General features: G+C 41.9%; 2 protein-coding genes and 1 long non-coding RNA gene across 5 annotated transcripts; 1 reads left to right on the top strand and 2 right to left on the bottom strand.

Annotated features, from left to right (window-relative positions):
- Positions 1-530: 530 nt before the first annotated feature.
- LOC110527320 (zinc finger protein 45) lies at positions 531-6,179 on the bottom strand. Its single transcript, XM_021608512.2, has 2 exons — positions 5,964-6,179; positions 531-1,300 (listed from the first exon to the last, which is right to left on the bottom strand). Exons 1-2 carry the CDS (start codon positions 6,154-6,156, stop codon positions 702-704), a joined length of 792 nt encoding a protein of 263 aa, XP_021464187.2. The 5' UTR covers positions 6,157-6,179; the 3' UTR covers positions 531-701.
- On the top strand, positions 5,504-12,346 carry LOC118965248. 3 transcript variants are annotated; one of them, XR_005052507.1, is made up of 5 exons: positions 5,504-5,876; positions 6,019-6,121; positions 6,318-6,415; positions 11,883-12,008; positions 12,171-12,346. It is a non-coding gene; the product is annotated as an uncharacterized LOC118965248 (long non-coding RNA). The 3 variants fall into 3 exon arrangements; XR_005052505.1 differs by having other exon boundaries at positions 5,508-5,876; positions 6,019-6,415; XR_005052506.1 differs by having other exon boundaries at positions 5,509-5,876; positions 6,019-6,402.
- Positions 12,347-16,333: 3,987 nt separating this feature from the next.
- LOC110527318 (zinc finger protein 239) lies at positions 16,334-22,075 on the bottom strand. Its single transcript, XM_021608511.2, has 2 exons — positions 21,707-22,075; positions 16,334-18,660 (listed from the first exon to the last, which is right to left on the bottom strand). Exons 1-2 carry the CDS (start codon positions 21,897-21,899, stop codon positions 17,912-17,914), a joined length of 942 nt encoding a protein of 313 aa, XP_021464186.2. The 5' UTR covers positions 21,900-22,075; the 3' UTR covers positions 16,334-17,911.
- Between the last annotated feature and the right edge of the window lie 2,435 nt (positions 22,076-24,510).

Genomic DNA, 24,510 nt, shown 5'->3' with positions numbered 1-24,510 from the left:
CCCCCCTTAGCTCGCTGGTTACCATAGCAGCACCCACCTGTAGCACACGCTCCAGCAGGTATATCTCTCTGGTCACCCCCAAAACCAATTCTTCCTTCGGCCGCCTCTCCTTCCAGTTCTCTGCTGCCAATGAATGGAACGAACTACAAAAATCTCTGAAACTGGAAACACTTATCTCCCTCCCTAGCTCTAAGCACCAGCTGTCAGAGCAGCTCACAGATTACTGCACCTGTACATAGCCCATCTATAATTTAGCCCAAACAACTACCTCTTCCCCTACTATATGTATTTATTTTGCTCCTTTGCATCCCATTATTTCTATTCCTACATCGCACATTCTTCCACTGCAAATCTACCATTCCAGTGTTTTACTTGCTATATTGTATTTACTTTGCCACCTTAGCCTTTTTTTGCCTGTACCTCCCTTATCTCACCTCATTTGCTCACATTGTATATACACTTATTTTTCTACTGTATTATTGACTGTATGTTTGTTTTACTCCATGTGTAACTCTGTGTTGTTGTATCTGTCGAACTGCTTTGCTTTATCTTGGCCAGGTCGCAATTGTAAATGAGAACTTGTTCTCAACTTGCCTACCTGGTTAAATAAAGGTGAAATAAAAAATAAATAAATAACCAAAGCTTTTGCCACATTATTTGCACTGGTAAGATTTATCCCGTGTGAACACACTGATAAAGTCTTAAATAGCTTTCCATTGATACGGATTCTCTCCTGTATGTATCCTTGCATGGCTGGTCAAGTTGCTCTTATGGTTAAATCTTTTGCCACATTGTTTGCACTGATAGGGATTCTCTCCTGTGTGTACCCTTGTGTGGATGGTCAAGTTGCTCTTCTGGTTAAACCTTTTGCCACATTGTTTGCACAGAAAAGGTTTCTCTCCTGTGTGTATCTTTAAATGCAAGGTCAAGTTTCCCTTACGTGTAAAGCTTTTGCCACATTGTTTACACCAATATGGTTTTTCCAGTGTAGCAGAGCAGTCTGGATGAACTGAGAGGGGCTGATCACTGGTTGGTTGTGGTACTCTGTAGCCCTCTACATCAGGTTCTGTTTTGATCTCTTCAGTTATGATGATAGGTAGAGCGCTCCTCTCTCCATCATCCACAGTTTGGTTTTGATAATGATGTGAGGGCTGAGGTGAGTCCTCCTGACTGAGTCTGAACTCCTGATGTTCCTCTTTAATCTGTGTGGGCTCTGGGTCCTCCTGCCCCAGACTGGGGCTCCACTCCTGCTCACAGTTCTGCTGCTCATGGGGAACAGAGGGAGTGAGTAGCTGGAAGTCTGGAAGAAAAAAACAAATTAAATCAACATTGACTTATCTTAATACAAAATCTGTACTTTTACTTGGAAGGCCTGTCTGTGCAAAAAAAAATAGATGATTTGTTTTCTTGTCTACACTGATGGGAAACATGAAAATGAGCTCCCTGAATTCCCTGTTAGGGTGAAGGAGGCAGAGATTTCCAGGATAAGAGCTGTCCAGTGTCTCTTATACCGAGGCAGCCAAAAGAGTGAAAGAAAGTGCTAGTGGGTCGGTTTCCATGGTGGAGACACCGTACTCTAGTCCTGTGTTCGCCAGGTGCAGGGTCCAGATACCCTCGTTGTGAAAAAGGTGGACTTTGGCATTTATCGCTATGGTTATAAACTGCACTGCCGGAGTGGATAAGAACTCAAGATTGATCGATATCATATCTGAAGCTGAACACCTCTTAGGGTTGAATGATGTCATGGACGAGGGGCTACACAGAGTACTGGCTGGAGACCTGGTTCTGAGTGCATTTTGGATGAATGACGCTGTCTGCCCTAAAATCCCACTTTAGAAGAAGACTGGTCTTGCTTTGTTCATAACCAAATGGGAAGATGGTATTTGCCACATACGACAGGGAAAAAACATCCCTTCAACTGGTAAATACTAGTGGGAAACTCATCTATCGTCCCAAGCTCCGACTTATCCCACATGCTGAACCTGACGTCACACATTAAGATAATCATCTTGAGAATGGCATTTTTGGCCGGTAAATGCAACAAAACATTATTTATAAAATCTATGAATATGTTTTTTACACAATTTGTTTGTGAGCATGATAACTGTATTTTTAGATTATGGTTGAAGCAGCTTGTTTGCCATTGGCCAATCTGCATTTCTCAACGAGTTCAAAGCATGTGAATGCATCCAACTCGTATTTACGACTCCACCGCTGGTAATTAACACTTTCCCACTTGGCTATGAACGCAGCATCTACGACAGAGAAGGTGTAGAAACCGAGACACCTCATAGGCTCATATTATCTGGTTGCCGCATAAGTAGACCAGCCTCATTTATAACGTTACTTAAATTTCACACCAATTAAATTCGTGCGCCATTTCTGAAAAGTTCGCGCACATACAAAAATATTGAGATTTATCAACTTGGCGCACGCCATACGGTTACGGTTATAAAATCAGACCCGTCCTGAAACTGTGCACTCGTGAACGAGCATTAAAACTCTGCCTGAAAGACGCTTATCGTTCACAATAACGCCCTTATTTGATGTATACTTTTAAAGTATTTGAATTAGGCCGAAGCATGTTTCTAAAGGAAATAGCAGTAGTGAACTTGATCAAATGTCTTTGGAGGGGATGGCACAATGTTAAACTTGCTGTACAATTGCAAATGGCTGTGGACCTGTAAACAGATCGTTTGAATTTAATAGGGCATGTTTTGCATTAACTTTTTCTCGAACCTATGCTGACACTGCCCGCAAATTTTGAAACAGTGTCTACTCACAGTGGTATCCATACACCTCAATGCAAAATATCAACTGTCTGTTCACCTGTTAAATTCTACTTTGTTATAAACCAGCTTCCTTACTGATGCATAGAGCTAAATACTTGAAATAATAGCGTATCTAATAGGCCCAATTAAATGAGAGATGCGCATGGTAATTTGTTGTATATAGGCTATGGCTACTTCGGGAATATGAACCCAGCATGCCCAGAAAAGGTGAAAAAAATATTCTACAATGGTTATGAAAAGTTGTGTATAAATCCAATATTGGCTACTGAAGAAATGTTAAATTAGAGTATTCAAACTATAGAAGTAACCTACACCTTAATAACCTGCGCTCCAGATTAGATTTTATACTGCAAAATACCGCAAAATACTGTAGCTTATCTATTGACCTCTGTGAAGTGGGTCCCATTAAACTAGAGACAGAACGAAAGGTATCACTGTTGTAGGACTATAGGCTACCTCCTGAGTATGAAACCATTGCAAAAAGTAGAGGATTTTATTATGCAATGAAATAAATAATAGCCTAGGAAATATACTTATTTCTAATTATTTTAAAATGCAAAGATAAACAAATTAGACTTCCTCTCCTCACTAATGGCAAATGATTGCATCTTGATATTAACCTGTTTGCTATGAATAAGCCGTCCCTCGTGTCCCCCTTTTCACAAAATACTAATCTAGTTGCAATGCAATACTTCAACCACTAGAAACTGTGCGTGTGCATTAGAGGTCAACCGATTATGATTTTTCAACACCGATACCGATTGTTGGAGGACCAAAAAAAAGCAGATATCGATTAATCGGCCAATTTTTGTATATTTATTTGTAATAATGACAATTACAACAATACTGAATGAACACTTATTTTAACTTAATATAATACATTAATAAAATAAATTTAGCCTCAAATCAATAATGAAACATGTTCAATTTGGTTTAAATAATGCAAAAACAAAGAAGAAAGTAAAAGTGCAATATGTGCCATGTAAGAAAGCTAACGTTTAAGTTCCTTGCTCAGAACATGAGAACATATGAAAGCTGGTGGTTCCTATTAACATGAGTCTTCAAAATTCCCAGGTAAGAAGTTTTAGGTTGTAGTTATTATAGGAATTACAGGACTATTTCTCTCTATACCATTTGTACTTCATTAACCTTTGACTATTAGATGTTCTTAAAGGCACTTTCAAGCGAACTGAACACAGCCCTGGTCGCTAGGCGGTATTACCTAATACATATGTGTAAACACGAGGGGATTCGATGCTCCTGGTGTACCGGGTTAGCGTTGACTGCATTTGTTTTGGAACCGGGCTGCCTCCCGGTTGTGAGCCAGGTGCTCCGTTCTGGACGATGAATAAAGCCTACATTGTAGAATAATAGCGAAGACATCAATACTATGAAATAACACATATCGAATCATGTAGTAACCAAAAAAGTGTTAAAACAAATCAAAATATATTTTAGATTCTTCAAAGTAGCCACCCTTTGCCTTGATGACAGCTTTGCACACTCTTGGCATTCTCTCAACCAGCTTCACCTGGAATGCTTTTCCAACAGTCTTGAAGGAGTTCCTACATATGCTGAGCACTTGTTGGCTGCTTTTCCTCCACTCTGTGGTACAACTCATTCCAAACCATCTCAACTGGGTTGAGGTCGGTTGATTGTGGAGGCCAGGTCATCTGATGCAGCACTCCATCACTCTCCTTCTTGGTAAAATAGCCCTTACACAGCCTGGAGGTGTGTTGCATCATTGTCCTGTTGAAACACAAATGAGTCCCACGAAGCACAAACCAGATGGGATGGCGTATCGCTGTGGTAGCCATGCTGGTTGCCTTGAATTCTAAATAAGTCACCGACAGGGTCACAAGCAAAGTACCCCAGACCATCACACCTCTTTCATGCATCACGGTGGGAATCACATATGCAGAGATCATCTACCTTTAGTAGTGATTTCTTTGTAGCAATTCGATCATGAAGGCCTGATTCACACAGTCTCCTCTGAACAGTTGGTGTTGATATGTGTCTGTTACTTGAACTCTGTGAAGCATTTATTTGGGCTGGTAACTGTAATGAACTTATCCTCTGCAGCACTGGGCCTTCCTTTCCTGTGGCAGTCCTCCTGCTAGCCAGTTTCACCATAACACTTGATTGTTTTTGCGACTGCACTAGTTGTTGACATTTTCCACATTTACTGACCTTCATTTCACGTCTTAAAGTAATGATGGACTGTCATTTGTCTTTGCTTATTTGCACTGTTTTTGCCATAATATGGAATCGGTATTTTACCAAATAGGGCTATGTTCTGTATACCCCCTTACCTTGTCACAAAACAACCAATTGCCTCAAACGCATTAAGAAGGAAGTAAATTCCACAAATGAACTTTTAACAATGCACACCTGTTAATTGAAATGCATTTCAGGTGACTCCCTCATGAAGCTGGTTGAGAGAATGCCAAGAGTGTGCAGAGCTGTAATAAAAGGCAAAGGGAGGCTAACTTAGAAGAATTTCAAATATATTTTGATTTGCTTAACACTTTTTTGGTTACTACATGATTCCATATATGTAATTTCATAATTTATTATTCTACAATGTAGAAAATAGTACAAATAAAGAAAAACCCTTGAATGTGTAGGTGTCTCCAAACTTTTGACTGGTACTTTATATTTTATGGAGAAGAGATGTTGAATGTTCCTGAATGATGCGCAGATTACCATTCGATTTGAGTAGCCCTGGCTAGCGGTTCAACCCGGGCAGGTTAATCGAATCCCCTCAGTCTGAAATCGCAAAAAGTCGTCCATCACCATATGGTAACCGCCCTCTGGCACCATAATCCAAACTTTTTCAACTATTCGTTCCGTTTCCGTTAAATTCAACGCTGCACCCTTTTCTGTCTACACTACAGCACGTGATTCAATGAAGCAACGTTGGCAAACCAGGGGTGTATTCCTTAAGCTGATTCTGTTGCAAAACTTTTCTTAGACGGAAGCAAACGGAACGAAATGGAAAGGGATCTACCTGAATTTGTTTAATATAAATTCTCATTTTGCATATGTTTGCACTAATGATTACTCCCCAGAGTTGCGGTCAGGGTGAGAATTGCACAACGTGCCACATAAATCGTCTAGTACCATTATTCTACAAGTAAAATATTGTTATACGTTTAACTCGCTACAGACCTGTTCTGTATAACTGTATCTCTGATTTGATAATCATGTCCATCTCCCTCCGTAGACGCTCGTTCTCCTTTGCTGAACGGAAGATTTCTTCCCGATACTCCGCTATAGTCTTCTCTACGGCCCCGAATATCTCCACAGCAGCCGCCGACAAACGCTCGGTAACGAACACATTCAGCAAATGTAGTTTGGACATATTGGCGAGGACAATGAAAGTCTAGCTGTTTGTTTTATCAAAGAAATGTTGAAACGTCTGTCTGCTTCAGCCTAGCGGGTTTACACTACCTAGTAGATACCTTTTGTAAACAACAATGTCACGTGCTGTGTTTTCTATTCATCAACCGCGAACGGTGTAAGACTGCATTACATTAGCGCCCCCTGCTGTCTTGGAGCTGGATTTGCCATCCAGGCAAGCAACCAGAGCCATGTCGTCCGCATACAGGTATTTGATGACGGTGAGGTCACTGTTTTTGCGTACAGTTGTTATTTGTGTATACGGAGAACAGGAGTGTGTTCTGTGTTAGATACAGCTGTGACGACTTCCTGAAGCCAGCAGTGTAGGTCCCTGAAACTGAGCACTAGATTCAGTTTACCAATCTAATACTGACTGGTGATTTCCTGCATACAGGACAGATATATGGTCTCTCTCCTGCATGAGCTCTCATATGCAATGTCAATTCTATCTTCTGGTTGAAGACTTTGCCACAGTCTTTACACTGATATGATCTCTGAAGGGACTGTCAAGGGACTGTCAAGTGTCCCTTCTGGCTAAACCTTTTGTCACATTGTTTGCACTGATAGGGATTCTCTCCTGTGTGTACCCTTGTATGTCTGTCCAAGTCACCTTTCTGGTTAAACCTTTTGTCACATTGTTTACACAGATAAGATTTCTCCCCTGTGTGTGTTCTTGAATGGATGGTCAAGTATCCCTTACATGTGAAGCTGTTGCCACATTGTCTACACTGATATAGTTTCTCCACTGCAGCAGAGCAGTCTGGATGAACTGAGAGGGGCTGATCACTGGTTGGTTGTGGTACTCTGTATTCCTCTACATCAGGATCTGTTTTGATCTCCTCAGTTATGATGATAGGTAGAGCGCTCCTCTCTACGTCATCCACAGTTTGGTTTTGGAAAGACTGGGGTTCCACTGGAAGTCTGGAGGGGAAAAAATAAAATATATTCAATCAATATAGACTTATCTTAATGTCTCATTTTGTTAGGAACGCCTCTCTGTGCTCAATAAAACTAGTTTGTTGACTAGTCTACACTACAGCACAGAAAAGGCTATACTGACACTCCTGACATACAAAAACATATTTAATTTGAGAATTAGTTCAAATTAGGTTACGTTTCTGGTCAGGACTAAGGTAACGGGTCAGTTCTAGATTTTGGTTACTTGTTTACAGGACCGGAGTGTCCTTATAGCCGGTACCCCAGCACGTGACTTAACAAAGCAATGTTAGCGAACCAGGAGTTGTGCGCATAGCCAGAGAAGAAGAGGGATTCAACTAGTTGCCACAAAGTCAAAATTGGCAAAATAGTGAAAAAGAACATTTGCTTCTTGATCTTAATTTAAGGTGTGGTTAAGGTTAGGTTTAACATTTTCAGATACATTTTTGAAATAGGTGGGATTTATGCCTTTGTTGCTGTGGTAACTAGTATCGACCGAGGAAGAGACAAAGCTCTTTGGCATGAGAGAGGCAATACGGACACGCCTGGAGCACAAAATTGATGACGTATGTCTCGCAGCGAGAGTTGAGTGGAGACGAACGGATTCTGTTCAGTCAGTCATCGTAACTAGGTTCTCGTTGTTTTCGTAAAGGGCCGCCAAACGACCTATGGAAACTCCTTCCCCTTCACATGATCTGATTGAGATGTGCTGAATTTGAAATTTGTCTGCCAAAGTTGGAACTTGTGAGATTACTCAGATAAAAACAGAATGAATCTGAACAACCAACAACCACGGATAACCACAAGGAGAATAAGGTGAGGAAACAGTCCACGTCAGTCAGGCCCATCTTTTTTAAAGAATCACAATTTATTTAAATCTATAGTTTAGTCAAATAAGTAGTTTTGTTGTAATCACAAGAAAATCTTAACTCAAACTCAGGTAGAGTGCCACAGTCAGGCAGAAACATCTGAATGATCTTAGTTTCCCTGTCTGATATGGCTGCTACTTAGAAATACTGTAACAGTAAATAATTTGATGACATTCACTGCTATCAACCTTTCTCCAATATAACCTCATAGTTTACACAGACCCACCTTTGACAAATACATCCCTGTGTGAAAAGGCCTCCCAGGCTGGTTTTGTCAACGAGCTCAATGTATTCCAAACACTGGTGGTAACCAGATGATCCCAATAATTCAGGTAGTAAACGTTGGTACAGTGCATTCGGAAAGTATTCAGACCCCTTGACTTTTTCCACATTGTTATGTTACAGCCTTATTCTAAGATGGATTCAATTGTTTTTTCCCCCTCATCAATCTACACACAATACCCCACCATAATGACCAAAAAAAAGGTAATATGACATTTACATAAGTATTCAGACCCTTTACTCAGTACTTTGTTGAGGCGCTTTTGGCAGCGATTACAGCCTTGAGTCTTGTTGGGTATGAAGCTAGAAGCTTAGCACACCTGTATTTGGGGAGTTTCTCCCATACTTCTCTGCAGATCCTCTCAAGGTCTGTCAGGTTGGATGGGGAGTGTCACTGCACAGCTATTATCAGGTCTCTCCAGAGATGTTCAAATCGGGTTCAAGTCCGGGCTCTGGCCGGACCACTCAAGGACATTCAGAGACTTGTCCCGAAGGCACTCCTGCGTTGTCTTGGCTGTGTGCTTAGGGTTGTTGTCCTGTTGGAAGGTGAACCTTCTCCCCCAGTCTGAGGTCCTGAGCGGTCTGGAGCAGGTTTTCATCAAGGATCTCTCTGTACTTTGCTCCGTTCATCTTTCCCTCGATTCTGACTAGTCTCCCAGTCCCTGTCGCTGAAAAAACATCCCCACAGCATGATGCTGCCACCACCATGCCTCACCGTAGAGATGGTGCCAGGTCCAGATGTGACGCTTGGCATTCAGGCCAAAGAGAATACTCCAAGTGGACTGTCATGTGCCTTTTACTGAGGAGTGGTTTCAGTCTGGCCCCTCTACTATAAAGCCCTGATTTGGTGGAGTGCTGCAGAGAATAGTTGTCCTTCTGGAAGGTTCTCCCATCTCCACAGAGGAACTCTGGAGCTCTGTCAGAGTGACCATCGAGTTCTTGGTCACCTCCCTGACCAAAGCGCTTCTCCCCTGATTGCTCAGTTTAGCCAGGTGGCCAGCTCTAGGAAGAGACTTGGTGGTTCCAAACCTCTTCCATTTAAGAATGATGGAGGCCACTGTGTTCTAGGGGACCTTCAAATGCTGCAGAAATGTTTTGGTACCCTTCCCCAGATCTGTGCTTCGACACAATCCTGTCTCGGAGCTCTACGGACAATTCCTTCGACCTCATGGCTTGGTTTTTGCTCTGACATGCACTTTCAACTGTGGGACCTTATATAGACCGGTGTGTGCCTTTCCAAATCATGTCCAATCAATTGAATGTACCACAGGTGGACTCCAATCAAGTTGTTGAAACATCTCAAGGATAATCAATAAAAACAGGATGCACCTGAGCTCAATTTAGTCTAATACCAAAGGGTCTGAATACTTATGTAAGTGTTAAATGTATAACCTGTTTTCGCTGTGTCATTATGGGGTATTGTCTGTAGATTGATGAGGGTCAAATTTAATTGTGTCCTTTTTAGAATAAGGCTGTAATGTAACAAAATGTGGAAGGGGTTTGAATACTTTCCGAATGCACTGTATATTGCATATATTAGCGTTACTAGGCTACACTGAACCATGGCGGACCCAATGTATGGCTTTTTTTCATATTAAAATGTGTTCCAGTGCAACATACCTAGTTTTCAACCACTGATACTTGGCTCTTTGAAATAAGCATTTGTAACGCAGTATTCCAATGGATCGAGTTTTTAATTCGTTACGTTAGATAATTGGCAGGTCACGGTGATGTCTAGAATGGTGACCAATAATACAAGTCATTTCTCCCTTGCCCATCGAAATAAATGGGGTCGTTGACAACTAGCCATCATAAACTAGTCTCACCAGGACGACTGACTGAACCGAATCCATTCGTCTCCACTCGACTCCATACGTCATCAATTTGGGCACAATGCATGTACCCTTCCGCATAACACAACGTGCCACATGCATCTAGTCTATTAACTAGTCTACATGTCAAATCTCGTTACAACAACTGCATTACGCTACAAACCTCTGTGTAACGTTATTTCTGGTTTGCTAACCATGTCCAACATCCTCCGTAGACGCTCGATCTATAATCTTCTCCACGACCACAAATATCTCCACAGCAGCTGCTGACAAACGCTCGGTGACGAACACATTCAACAACTGTAGTTTCGACATATTGGAAATGGTTATGAAAGTCAAGTTGATCGTTTTATTAAAGAGATGTTGGTTGAAACCTCTCTCTCTCTGATTCTGCGTACCGGTTGATAGCGACCTTGTTGTCGTTTCACTAAAGTTGGTCGGTGAAAAAAAGACTTCATTACAATAACACCACCTGCCGTATTGGAGCATTTCATGGAAAACCATTGTTGTCAGTCAGTATATTCCCAAATATTTTATGTTGAGGTACGAGATCTTTGAGCCACATTACCTGGACCAAGTTTTGCCCTCAGTTTAAATATGGGTCCCAACCAGACATAACACCACTTTTGTTAATGCCTTTTAGTATCTTCTAATTAAAGCACCTGGGCTCCTGAGTGGCACAGCGGTCTAAGGCACTGCATCTCAGTGCTAGAGGCGTCACTACAGACCCTGGTTTGATTCCAGGCTGTATCACCACCGGCCGTGATTGGGTGTCCACAATTGGCCCAGTGTTGGAAAGGGTAGGCCGTTATTGTAAATAAGAATTTATTCCTAACTGACTTACTGACTTAAATAAAGGTAAAATAAAAAGCTGCAATATGTAACTTTTTGTCGGAGGAAGGCCCAAAAAATGCTCAAAGACTCCAGTCACCCAAGTCATAGACTGTTCTCTCTGCGCCAAGTCCAGGACCAAAAGGCTCCGGAACAGCTTCTACCCCCAAGCCATAAGAACAGCTAATCAAATGGCCACCAAATAGCTGAAATTACAATGTTTTTGGTTATGGAAAATATATTTCATGCGCCAAATACAACAGCTGTTTAGATGGTACAGTGACTCTCTACACTATACTTGCTTGTTTTGTGACAAATTTAAATTAGGCGAACTATTACAATTTTAGCAACCAATAAATGGCGGAGAGATTTCTGCATAGTGCACCCACAAAGTTTCTAACATCTTGAACACACCCACAGCGTCATTGGGCAAAATGGTACGCAGCATCATGTGGATATGTGTGCAATAAAAGTGACACTTTCACCTTCTGCTACCATTTCCTTCAAGCCATCTACACATACAATTTGATGCATACGTTCGATATATCCAATTTATGCACCACGCAGAACGCACTGCCTCTGCAACGCAATCCATTGGAAATTAATTGTAGTTATTGTGTACCAACATGCCAAGCCACTGTTGGTGCGATCGAGGCGTAAAACCCAGAGGCGCAACATCTTGAGACTTCCAGGATCCTTGTGAAACAGACCAAGCCGGGGTTTGGGGTTTGAGAAGTGAAAAACATCTTCCATAGCTGTTTCTTAGGGATCCAAAACAGTACATCATATAACATTATTACACCACTACATATCTATAATACAAAATGTATAATACCACCATTCAACAATATTGCAGTGAACGTGTGTGTAGAGTGCGTGTGCTAGTGTGTGTATGCGTGTGTCTGTTAGGGCTCAAATCCATCTCTTGTGGCCACCAGGGGGAGACTCGTCGAGGCCTTGGTGACAGACGGAGAAAACATCACGAGGCGATGGCTCCATCTGCTGGACGTGCCAGGTCTCGACGGGATCTCCGGCCAGGACTAATTGGGGCTGTTTGGGGATTGGTGAGTAATCAAGGGCTGATTGCTCACCAGCTGTACAAGTACCATAAAGCTGCCAGAAGTGCAGCACACAGGAGAGACTTGGGGGGGGGGGGGGAAGGACTCCTGTATAGTTGGGGATGGTACCAGAGGTAACATGAAGGAGTTTACTTTTGACCCCCACAGGATACATACAGCAAGACCCGGAGCCCAGAAGACTGTATCCTAGAGAGGGTCTCTTGGGGGATACAGTAAGACCCGGAGCCCAGAAGACTGTATCCTAGAGAGGGTCTCTTGGGGGAGACCTATTCTTTTCTTTTGGACTATTATTTTAATAAACACCTTTGAAACTGAGCTAATCCTACTCTGTCCATGTCTGATCTGTGTAAACGTTTTGACCCATCCCCCTGGTCTGCCACACTCTTCACAGTCCCCGTTGTTCCATAAGGTTGCTTTTTAAATCTGATTCTACTGCTACCAGTTACCTGATGTGGAATAGATTTACATGTAGTCATGGTTCTATGTAGTGCTGTGCGCCTCCCGCTGTCTGTTCTGGACTTGGGGACTGTGAAGAGACCTCTGGTGACATGTCTTGTGGGGTATGCATGGGTGTCTGAGCTGTGTGCTAGTAGTTTAAACAGACAGCTCAGTGCATTCAGCTTGTCAACACTTCTTACAAAAACAAGTAGTGAAGTCAATCTCTCCTTCACTTTGAGCCATGAGAGACTTACATCCATATTATTCATGTTAGCTCTCCGTATACATTTAAGGGCCAGCCATATTGCCCTGTTCTGAGACAATTTTCCCAGGTCCCCCTTTGTGGCACCTGACCACACGACTGAACAGTAGACCAGGTGCGACAAAACTAGGCCTGTAGGACATGCCTTGTTGATAGTGTTGTTAAGAAGGCAAAGCAGTGCTTTATTATGGACAGACTTCTCCCCATCTTACCTACTGTTGTATCAACATGTTTTGATCATGTATACAATCCAGGGTTACTCCCAAATACAATGCTTTTAGTTTTTGAAATATTTAGGACAAATCACATTTATTTATATAGCCCTTCGTACATCAGCTGATATCTCAAAGTTCTGTACAGAAACCCAGCCTAAAACCCCAAACAGCAAGCAATGCAGGTGTAGAAGCACGGTGGCTAGGAAAAACTCACTAGAAAGGCCAAAACCTAGGAAGAAACCTAGAGAGGAACCAGGCTATGAGGGGTGGCCAGTCCTCTTCTGGCTGTGCCGGGTGGAGATTATAACAGACCATGGCCAAGATGTTCAAATGTTCATAAATGACCAGCACAGTAGTTGTCGAGGGTGCAGCAAGTCAGCACCTCAGGATTAAATGTCAGTTGGCTTTTCATAGCCGATCATTAAGAGTATCTCTACTACTCCTGCTGTCTCTAGAGAATTGAAAACAGCAGGTCTGGAACAGGTAGCACGTCCGGTGAACAGGTCAGGATTCCATAGCCGCAGGCAGAACAGTTGAAACTGGAGCATCAGCACAGCCAGGTGGACTGGGGACAGCAAGGAGTCATCATGCCAGGTAGTCCTGAGGCATGGTCATAGGGCTCAAGTCCTCCGAGAGAAAGAGAGAATTAGAGAGAGCATACTTAAATTCACACAGGACACCGGATAAGACAGGAGAAGTACTCCAGATATAACAAACTGACCCTAGCCCCCCGACACATAAACTACTGCAGCATAAATACTGGAGGCTGAGACAGGAGGGGACAGGAGACACTGTGGCTTCATCTGATGATACCCCCGGACAGGGCCAAACAGGAAGGATATAACCTCACCCACCAAAGCACAGCCCCCACACCACATATCTTCAACCACCAACTTACCATCCTGAGACAAGGCCGAGTATAGCCCACAAAGATCTCCGCCACGGCACAACCCAAGGGTGCTGCCAACCCAGACAGGAAGACCACGTCAGTGACTCAACCCACTCAAGTGACGCACCCCTCCTAGGGACGGCATGAAAGAGCACCAGTAAGCCAGTGACTCAGCCCCTGTAATAGGGTTAGAGGCAGAGAATCCCAGTGGAGAGAGGGGAACCGGCCAGGCAGAGACAGCAAGGGTGGTTCGTTGCTCCAGAGCCTTTCCGTTCACCTTCACACTCCTGGGCCAGACTACACTCAATCATATGAACCACTGAAGAGATGAGTCTTCAGTGAAGACTTAAAGGTTGAGACCGAGTCTGCGTCTGTCACATGGGTAGGCAGACCATTCCATAAAAATGGAGCTCTATAGGAGAAATCCCTGCCTCCAGCTGTTTGCTTAGAAATTCTAGGGACAATTAGGAGGCCTGCGTCTTGCGACCGTAGCGTACGTGTAGGTATGTACGGGAGGACCAAATCAGAAAGATAGGTAGGAGCAAGCCCATGTAATGCCTTGTCGGTTAGCAGTAAAACCTTGAAATCAGCCCTTGCCTTAACAGGAGGCCAGTGTAGGGAGGCTAGCACTGGAGTAAAATGATCAAATTATTTGGTTCTAGTCAGGATTCTAGCAGCCGTATTTAGATAGTTTAAAAAAATATTTTCTGGGTCAAGGTTTGGCTTTTTCAAGAGAGGCTTTATTACTGACCAATGTATTCCTTGCTTTACTCAAAGCCATTGGCAAGTAATTAGTAAAGATTGAAATAAGTAAGGGGCTGCCCTGGGGAATTTCTGATTCTATGATTGTTTTGGAGAGGCTTCCATTAAAGAACACCTTCTGTGTTCTGTTAGGCAGGTAACTCTTTATCCAAAATATAACAGAGGGTGTAAAGCCATAACTAGGGCTTTGGCTGTCATGGAATTTCATCAACCAGATTGTCATGACAACAACTATCGGTCTCACGTTAATTCACATAAACACATTTAGCATCTCCTGGCTTCCACACACTTTTTAATACACTGTAAGGCTGCATGATGCGACTAATGATGATTTGAAAAAAGTCGCCTGAAAGGCATTAGCTCTGCTTTGTTTTTTTGTGTGTAGGCTGTACACACTACTGTACATCAGTCACTCATTCACAATTTGACAAGCACTTGATAATGCCTAGAATTTCACGGCGGCATCCCTTTGTGTGGCCGTAATGCACCCTAAACAAATCCATGCCTTTTGCGGCCAGTGGAAGTTGTGCCCTTCTCGCTGAGTGCTGCACTCTCCATCACGTGATCTGGTCTTTCTCACAGGCCACAAGACATACACATCAGGGACGCAACTGCGCCGTCCTTATCCAATTACGAGGTGCATATTGAAGATATTGGAAGAACTGTCCACATTTACTTTTCGTCAGCCAACAAGATGAGTAGGCCTAACAAACAGCAAAAGCACTAGCCTATGTCAATCTACTATCCCCCATTGTACAAAGGTCGACCTGTTCTACTCTGTGCGAGAAATAAATATTCCAAACATAGTCTGGGACAGTTGTGGGATGCGATAGATCCCAAATTAATACAACCATTTGCATCAAAAAACATTTTTTACGGAATGAGGCTGACGCAACAGATCAGAACGTTTAGCTTAAAATGTTGATAAACTATTAGGCTATTTCTTCACATTATACGCACAGCAATGCACACATGCTAGTAGGCTATAAGTGCGAATGATCAATTAGCGGAAAACACTATTATGAAAACTAACCGCAAATGCAATTATGCATGTAATTCAAATGTTTTATTTCAGTGAGTTTCAGAGATATGAATTCCATCTGTTACTAGCAAGTTATTGATTTCATGAACCATGTTTCTTAGGTTACATATGTTAATGTGGGCTCATTATGTTTGAGCTGAGTAGACTTCCTACTAGGGCACACCGCCTCAGTGCTAGCAGTAGAAGTCTTGTTCATAGGCACATGATTACTGCATACAATAACTGTAGGATCAACAGAGGCATTCAGGGCAGTTAGGGGGACGTAAATTAGGTTACTTACATTGTGTCTGCAAACACCATTGGGATAATGTACATTTTCTGCAGCATTATGACAACTCAGCGACAAAATGGTAGGGCTTAACTGAGCTGGGCTTGGATCATCGATAAGTCATTGTCTCAACGCATCCTTGAAAAGTGTGGACAGAGTCCAGGAGCCAAGATGATTCAGATGGACTCCATCATTCCTGTAGAGCATTTTCTGTTTTTCATTTTCTCTAAATCTAAAAAGGCACAAACTAGATTTGAGTCATTGTAATAAGTAATTGAAAATGCTATTACTCCAACCTTGTGAAAGTAACAAACTGACACGTTTTCATTTGTCAAAAACAACTTTATTTCAAAAGAGTGCCTTTGATTTGCACATGCGCACTTCGGGGCGGGGCGACCGTAAGACCCAATGACGTTTCTGCGCATTCACTTAGCTAGCCAATGTCGCCATTGCATCGCCTACAAGTGTGATCGGAATTTCTGTTCGAGAAGCAGTTTCTACCCATTTTCATACTATAATGTCTTTGGTGCACCTTTAAATCATCATGTCCCAGGAGACACCAACTAGGAGGAGGTAAATGTTGATCCCAAACAGTAACACAGGGTCAGGGGTTGTGTTCTCAAAGCGTTTCAAAGTAGGAGTGCTGATCTAGGATAAGTTCAGCTTTTTCAATTATAATGAATGGACAGGAGTGATCTGATCCTAGATTAGCACTCATCCAAGATGCTTCATGAAAACAGGCCCAGATACATTCCCATCACCCTAATAGGTCAGGATAGGGTTGGGGTAGGAGGCAGGAAATAGAGCTGATAGGCAGGTTTAATACATCCTCCAATATGAATGACATCCATTCTTTAAAAAGTACTTTATTACAACAAATTATTTGCTGCATTATATAGATTGTCAAATACGTAATAGGCTACTTCAATATTCTAACATCAGTACAGATAGAAGATAGTGGCCCAAATATCCTGTACGTTATTGTTAAACAATTGAATAAGAACTCGTTGTTCAGAAATCCAAATGTGTGCTCTGTGCTAGATACAGCAGTGAGGGAGTTTGATTAGGCTGAACCGCGGTGCACCTGGCTATGACCTGTCATGTGATTGGATCACACCCGTGAGGCAGCATAGTCTCAAACTGATGCAATCACTTTTCACCTGGTGCAAACTCTGCCCACCCGGGCCAGCATAATCAAATTCCCTCATTATAACGGCAAATAGGCATCCAAAAAAAGTGAGCACCAAAATGAGCTTACAAATTGGATAGAGTGATGCTTTACACTCCACACGCACATTGTTACTTTCCTTAGCTACAAAACCAAATAACGTTGCTCAAACAGAAGGGGGAAGTAACAAAAAGTTACTGACAACCAAAACGAAACAGGCAGGGTTTTACGAGGGGTTCTGAAAGACACTCGTTGGGGTATCCACTGAAAGTTGACTAGTCACAACAACAGGAATGTAAATGACAACCACCACGAGCACCCACTAAACTTGCCCAAGAAGAGGCCAACACAAGAAAAACCCACACCAAACTTAAAAGACAGGAAACAAACCAAAAAGTTGAGCAAAACAAAAATACAGGGAAGATCAGACAAATGAACATTTTTCTATAAATGAAATAGGGAGACCCAACTAAAAAGGTGTTGACCGAACATCCTCAATTCAAGGCAACTGAAGCACTGGGCCAGCCACTCTTAAATAGCACAAGGGCCAGCACAGGTGTAACACATACTGACTAACGAGGTGACACATCGCTGCCTCCAACGTGCTAAAGTGCTATACATCCTAAAGTCCAACCTGAAAACATAAATTGAAAAAACAAAACCTTTAACACAACTACATTTGTTTTGTTGTCAAGTGGCAGGAAATATAATAATTATTTACAAGTTGGATGTAACAAGAAATTCAAGTGAGTAATCATTTGTTGTTCTCACTTCAAGCTGAAGCTTTTGTGTGAGTGCTCATATGAGACTTCAAGCTTCCTTTATAACCAAAGCATTTGCCACATTATTTGCACTGGTAAGGTTTCTCCCCTGTGTGAACACGCTGATGAAGTCTTAAATAGCTTAATGCGATGTAACCTTTCTTGCACACAGGACAGATATATGGTCTCTCTCCTGTATGAGCTCTCATATGCAATGTCAATTCTATCTTCTGGTTGAAGGCTTTGTCACAGTCTTTACACTGATATGGTCTCTCCCCTGTATGTATCCTTGAATGAACGGTCAAGTGTCCCTTCTGGTTAAACATTTTGCCACATTGTTTGCACTGATAGGGATTCTCTCCTGTGTGTACCCTTGTATGGATGGTCAAGTTGCTCTTCTGGTTAAACCTTTTGCCACATTGTTTGCACTGATAGGGGTTCTCTCCTGTGTGTGTCCTTGAATGAATGGTCAAGTGTCCCTTACGTGTGAAGCTGTTGCCACATTGTTTACACTGATATGGCTTCTCCACTGCAGCAGAGTAGTCTGGATGAACTGAAAGGGGCTGATCACTGGTTGGTTGTGGTACTCTGTAGTCCTCTCCATCAGGTTCTGTTTTGATCTCTTCAGTTATGATGATAGGTAGAGTGCTCATCTCTCCATCATCCACAGTTTGGTTTTGGTAATGATGTGAGGGCTGAGGTGGGTCCTCCTGACTGAGTCTGTGCTCCTGTTGTTCCTCTTTAATATGTGTGGGTTCTGGGTCCTCCTGCTCTAGACTGGGGCTCCACTCCTGCTGCTCAGGGGGAACGACAGGAGTCAGTAGCTGGATGTCTGGAGGGGAAAAAATATAGTCAATCAATATTGACTTCTTAATACAATACCTGTAATTTTGTTTGGAAGACCTCTCTGCACTCAAAAATAAAACTATTTTGTTGACTAGTCTACACTACAGCACAGGGAAGGCTATACTGACACTCCTGACCTACAAAAATACACTGCTCAAAAAGGGAACACTTAAACAACACAATGTAACTCCAAGTCAATCACACAGCCCTCCATGTGCTCGCCAGAGGTAGCCTGACTGCCATTAGGTACCGAGATGAGATCCTCAGACCCCTTGTGAGACCATATGCTGGTGCGGTTGGCCCTGGGTTCCTCCTAATGCAAGACAATGCTAGACCTCATGTGGCTGGAGTGTGTCAGCAGTTCCTGCAAGAGGAAGGCATTGATGCTATGGACTGGCCCGCCCGTTCCCCAGACCTGAATCCAATTGAGCACATCTGGGACATCATGTCTCGCTCCATCCACCAACGCCACGTTGCACCACAGACTGTCCAGGAGTTGGCGGATGCTTTAGTCCAGGTCTGGGAGGAGATCCCTCAGGAGACCATCTGCCACCTCATCAGGAGCATGCCCAGGCGTTGTAGGGAGGTCATACAGGCACGTGGAGGCCACACACACTACTGAGCCTAATTTTGACTTGTTTTAAGGACATTACATCAAAGTTGGATCAGCCTGTAGTGTGGTTTTCCACTTTCATTTTGAGTGTGACTCCAAATCCAGACCTCCATGAAATTTGATTTCCATTGATAATTTTTGCGTGACTTTGTTGTCAGCACATTCAACTATGTAAAGAAAAAAGTATTTAATAAGAATATTTCATTCATTCAGATCTAGGATGTGTTATTTTAGTGTTCCCTTTATTTTTTTGAGCAGTGTATATTTAATTTCAGAATGAGTTAAAATTAGGTTAGGTTAGGGTTAAGATAAGGATCAGTTTTAGATTTTGGTTAGTTGTTTACTGGACAGTCGTAGGGCTGGGCGGTATACCGTATATTACTATATACTGGTATTGATGCACGGACCGGTTTGGGTTTTTACTTTACCTTCTATAAGGGTATTTGAATGTTTGGTTTGTTAAATGTGATACACTGTATGTAATGTCCACTTTTATAGTTTACTCCCCTACTTCAGTCACTGCTCTCTCATGCCGCTTTCCACACAGACCTAGCCCTACCCCACCCCCTGTCACTCAAGGAGTGCATTTGTTGTTGCTCGACCACGGGACACTTGCATTCAGTCTGCATGTTCAATGCAGCACGTGGAACAATGTTGATAACTACGATGCTGTTTCCACTTTGCTTCTTAATCTACAACATCTACAAACTGCTAGTTTGTCTTTTCTTAGCAAGTTGTGGCTAAGTTGTGTTAGCTGCTAATCGCTAGTTATCTGGCTAGCTAGCTAGTAAATGTACTGAGTCGAAGCAAACTTAGCTAGCTATACAACCTGATACCAGTAATGGTGTAGGCCTAAAACAGCATGTTGTTTGTGCAACAGTATCTTCTAAATCAAAGAGGAATAGGCAAAGCTTAAATATGTTAGCTACATGAAGTAGCTAAGAGAGAGATTATAGGGTACCCAAAGAAACACTGACCATCACTTTGGTTCCTACCCTGACACTAACTCCTCACTGGTATTTTTGTTTGTGTCCTGTCAAACAACACTGTATTCAAAGTGTCCACTATTATCTTCTAGCTATATAATTAGAATAATCATTTTTCCATGATTCCAATAGTTCACACAAGTGTTGATCTAAATCGCAAGTTAATTTTTAAATTTATTTTACCTTTATTAAACTAGGCAAGTCAGTTAAGAACAAATTCTTATTTTCAATGACGGCCTAGGAACAGTGGGTTAACTGCCTTGTTCAGGGACAGAACGACAGATTTTTTTTTACCTTGTCAGCTCTCGATCTTGCAACCTTTGTTACTAGTCCAATGCTTGAACCACTAGGCTACCTCACTTTTTTTTGCCCATATCGTGCAGCCCTACGTGACAGTGTGGAAATAATCTCAAATGAGTGCAGGAAATTATTTTGAGTTGAAGTTTAATTGAACAGTAGAAAACAATTAGAATGAGTTAGACCCATTGAAATAACGTGTGTTGCCACCCTAGGGTCAAGAACTACTCATAAAGCAAATGTCTAACTTTTATATTCAAAAACATAAAGTACCATCAAATACTGTTAACATTTAGAAAAATACTGTGATATGATATTTTGACCATATCACTCAGCCCTAGTATTTTGTAAAAACAAAAGTACTTATAAAAAGAAGCTGTTACCATGTTCCAACGCATATTATATAGTTTCTGTTTCATATGTGTAACAAAGGCTCCCCACAAATAAAATTGATTTAAAAGTGAAATTTGTGTTTTTACATATAGCCTACATCAACTAATGAAAATGCTATTTTGTTACTTGGAATCAGGGAACAAATATTTTCCAATGTTACCAAAGACCATCATGAACACAATCAAATTATTATTTCAGTGATAGCATATGAAATGTATTAATTACACTGTTAGAATTTTGCAGTCAGAATGACTCATTTGCATAAAGGGGGTCCCTCGAGGCCCAGCGGTGCTAGTGTTTACTATATTTAAAACCAAATACTTTTACTCAAGTAGTACTTTATTTTACTAGGATTTTCACTTTTATCTGAGTCATTTTCTATGATGGTATATTTACTTTTACTCATGTATGACACTTTAGTACTTTTTCCACCAATGCTCAGACTCGTCCTCTAGCTTGAAAACAGACATCCAAACTCTTGCGGTACAGTAGCTCCATGGAAAGTAGTTGAGCAGCATGGTAAGAACCCAGAGAAAAATAAAAAGCACCAATAAAAACCGTCTAACCCATAGCAGAGCGCTTTTGACGTACCCACTTCATTATACTCGCCCTTAATCCAGTCGCCATATTGGGATGAAGCTACACCCTTCACCTCCCCTTTGGCATATCACAATGTGCCACATTAATCTAATCTATTGGTCTACAAGTCAAATCTCGTACAACAACTGTATTTCACTACAAACCTGCTATGTGCGATGTTCTCTCTGGTTTGGTAGCCATGTCCAACAGCCTCCGTAGACGCTCGTTCTCCTTTGCTGAACGGCAGATTTCTTCCTGATACTCCGCTATAGTCTTCTCTACGACCCCGAATATCTCCACAGCAGCTGTCGACAAACGCTCGGTAACGAACACATTCAACAACTGTAGTTTCGACATATTGGAAATGGTTATGAAAGTGTAGTTGTTCGTTTTATCAAATAAATATTGGTTGAAACCTTTCTATAAGAATCTGCTTAGCGCCATTTGAACAACAATTTCTATATTTAAAAAAAAAAAAATTGATAGTGTTCTCCTTTCACAAAAGCTGGTCGGCAGAAAAAAATACTGCATTACATTAGCGCCACCTGCTGTTTTGGAGCATTTCATGGAAAACCAGTTATTGGATCCAGCCCATTACCTGGACAAAGCAGAGTTTTGCCCTCGGTTTCAATGTGGGTCCCAAGACGCCGTTTTATTCATGCCTTTGCCTTGTCTGTTAGTACCTTCTAATTAAAGTTGCAATAGAGCCCCACAGTGGAGGTATCATAATACCCATCAAATCTAGTGGTCAAACAGGGAAATGGTTCCAATCGCCTTTCAACCATAAATTTTTCCCATAGTGAATTGTAGTTCTTTATGAAAGCTACATTAGTAGCAAATTAGTGTTTCATTTTTGTGGAGTAAATACAGGTGAATATACAAGTCAAAAGTGTGGACACACCTACTCATTCAAGGGTTTTTAATTTTTCTTATTTTCTACATTGTAGAATAATAGCGAAGACATCAAAACTATGAAATAACACATGGAATCATGTAGTAACCAAAAAGGTTTTAAACAAATCAAAATAATTTGAGATTATTCAAAGTAGCCACACTTTGCCTTGATGACAGCTTTGCACACTCTTGGCATCACCAGGCCCAGTGAATCAGAATGAGTTTTTCCCCACAAAAGGGCTTTATTACAAATAGAAATACTCAAGTTCATCAGCTGTCCAGGTGGCGGGTCTCAGATGATCCCACAGGTGAAGAAGCTGGATGTGGATGTCCTTGGCTGGTGTGATTTCACATGTTCTGCGATTGTGAGGCTGGTTGGATGTACTGCCAAATTCTCTAAATAGACGTTGGAGTCGGCTTATGGTAGAGAAATTAACATTGAATTCTCTGGCAACAGCTCTGGTGGACATTCCTGTATTCAACATGCCAATTGCACGCTCTCTCAACTTGAGACATCTGTGGCATTGTGTGACAAACTGCACATTTTAGTGGCCTTTTATTTTCTCCAACACAAGGTGTAAACAAATTTGTGCACAACATTTGAGGGAAATAACCTTTCAAGGATATTTAATTTCAGCTCATGAAACATGGGACCAACACTTTACATGTTGCGTTTAGATTTTTTTCAGTATAGATAACCACAGACTGTAGTTACATGTACAATGCACATTACCCTCCTTACAAGTAAAAAAAAAAACTAGCATATAATAGCATAATGAATGTTGTGACCTCTTTATTGAAAATGTTTCTTTATAAACATCGCATGCCACAGATTTAGGACCTGAATGTAGAAATCTTGGTCTGCTGGCCAGTGCCCAAAATCCTTATGTTATATCCCTGCATGTCAGTACTTTTCAGACAATCCCCCTATCACTGTTGGTCCTCTTCAGTGACCTTATGGCTGATGGTTTTAACTTTCCTCTTGAGAATTAGAATCAAAAGTAGTTGTATAGCTCATTGCAATACTTCACCTCTTCTGGCAAATAGTAACCCAGACTGTCCTGATCATCTAGTTGAGCATTAAAGATAATTCCTTCATCTCAGCAGAAATATCCCATCCACATAGTATGATTTTAGATGTGCAGATAGACCAAAGCCCAGTCTATTTTACTGTTACTATAGTCAAGTCTGTGGGTTATGGTATTTTAATGTAGATATAATTTCAGTAATCAATTTAGCTAGCTGGTAAAAGTAACTTTTGTTGTCTTTCAGGTGGATGGACCGGAAACCCAGTGACAACACTTGGGTCTGTAGCTGCCCTTTTCCGGTGGGAAAGAGAAAAGGCCCTGTATTTACCAGAAAAGGTAGCTCATCCACCATGGCAGAAGATGAAGATCCAGACTGTTGATTGGGAAACAAGAACAAACAATAAGGCATGAGGATTGGGTGTTGAGTATGAGAAACAATTTGTTTTCTGTCCAGATAAAGATGGTGATACAGCATTGAAAAACACCTACCACTGACCATGTCTCTTTGTGTTCCAGTCCAACAGGAGTGCATCCCTCAGTCCATCCCGTGTATGGACATCCAGTGTATGGACATCCAGTGTATGGACATCCCGTGTATGGACATCCCGTGTATGGACATCCCGTGTATGGACATCCAGTGTATGGACATCCAGTGTATGGACATCCAGTGTATGGACATCCAGTGTATGGACATCCCGTGTATGGACATCCCGTGTATGGACATCCAGTGTATGGACATCCAGTGTATGGACATCCCGTGTATGGACATCCCGTGTATGGACATCCAGTGTATGGACATCCCGTGTATGGACATCCCGTGTATGGACATCCCGTGTATGAACATCCCGTGTATGGACATCCCGTGTATGGACATCCAGTGTATGGACATCCCGTGTATGGACATCCCGTGTATGGACATCCAGTGTATGGACATCCCGTGTATGGACAACTAGCATATAATAGCATAATGAATGTTGTGACCTCTTTATTGAAAATGTTTCTTTATAAACATCGCATGCCACAGATTTAGGACCTGAATGTAGAAA

Source organism: Oncorhynchus mykiss, chromosome 7, assembly GCF_013265735.2.
Source record: "Oncorhynchus mykiss isolate Arlee chromosome 7, USDA_OmykA_1.1, whole genome shotgun sequence".
NCBI lineage: Eukaryota > Metazoa > Chordata > Actinopteri > Salmoniformes > Salmonidae > Oncorhynchus > Oncorhynchus mykiss.
This window is presented reverse-complemented; position numbering and strand designations above follow the sequence as displayed.

Excerpts from the sequence above, each read along its gene's own strand:
- LOC110527320 (XM_021608512.2), bottom strand. The coding sequence starts at position 6,156 with ATGTCCAAACTACATTTGCTGAATGTGTTCGTTACCGAGCGTTTGTCG. Across the intron at positions 1,301-5,963 it reads GATACAGTTATACAGAACAG|ACTTCCAGCTACTCACTCCC; the intron begins GTCTGTAGCGAG and ends TTTTTCTTCCAG.
- LOC110527318 (XM_021608511.2), bottom strand. The coding sequence starts at position 21,899 with ATGTCGAAACTACAGTTGTTGAATGTGTTCGTTACCGAGCGTTTGTCG. Across the intron at positions 18,661-21,706 it reads GAGAACATCGCACATAGCAG|ACATCCAGCTACTGACTCCT; the intron begins GTTTGTAGTGAA and ends TTTCCCCTCCAG.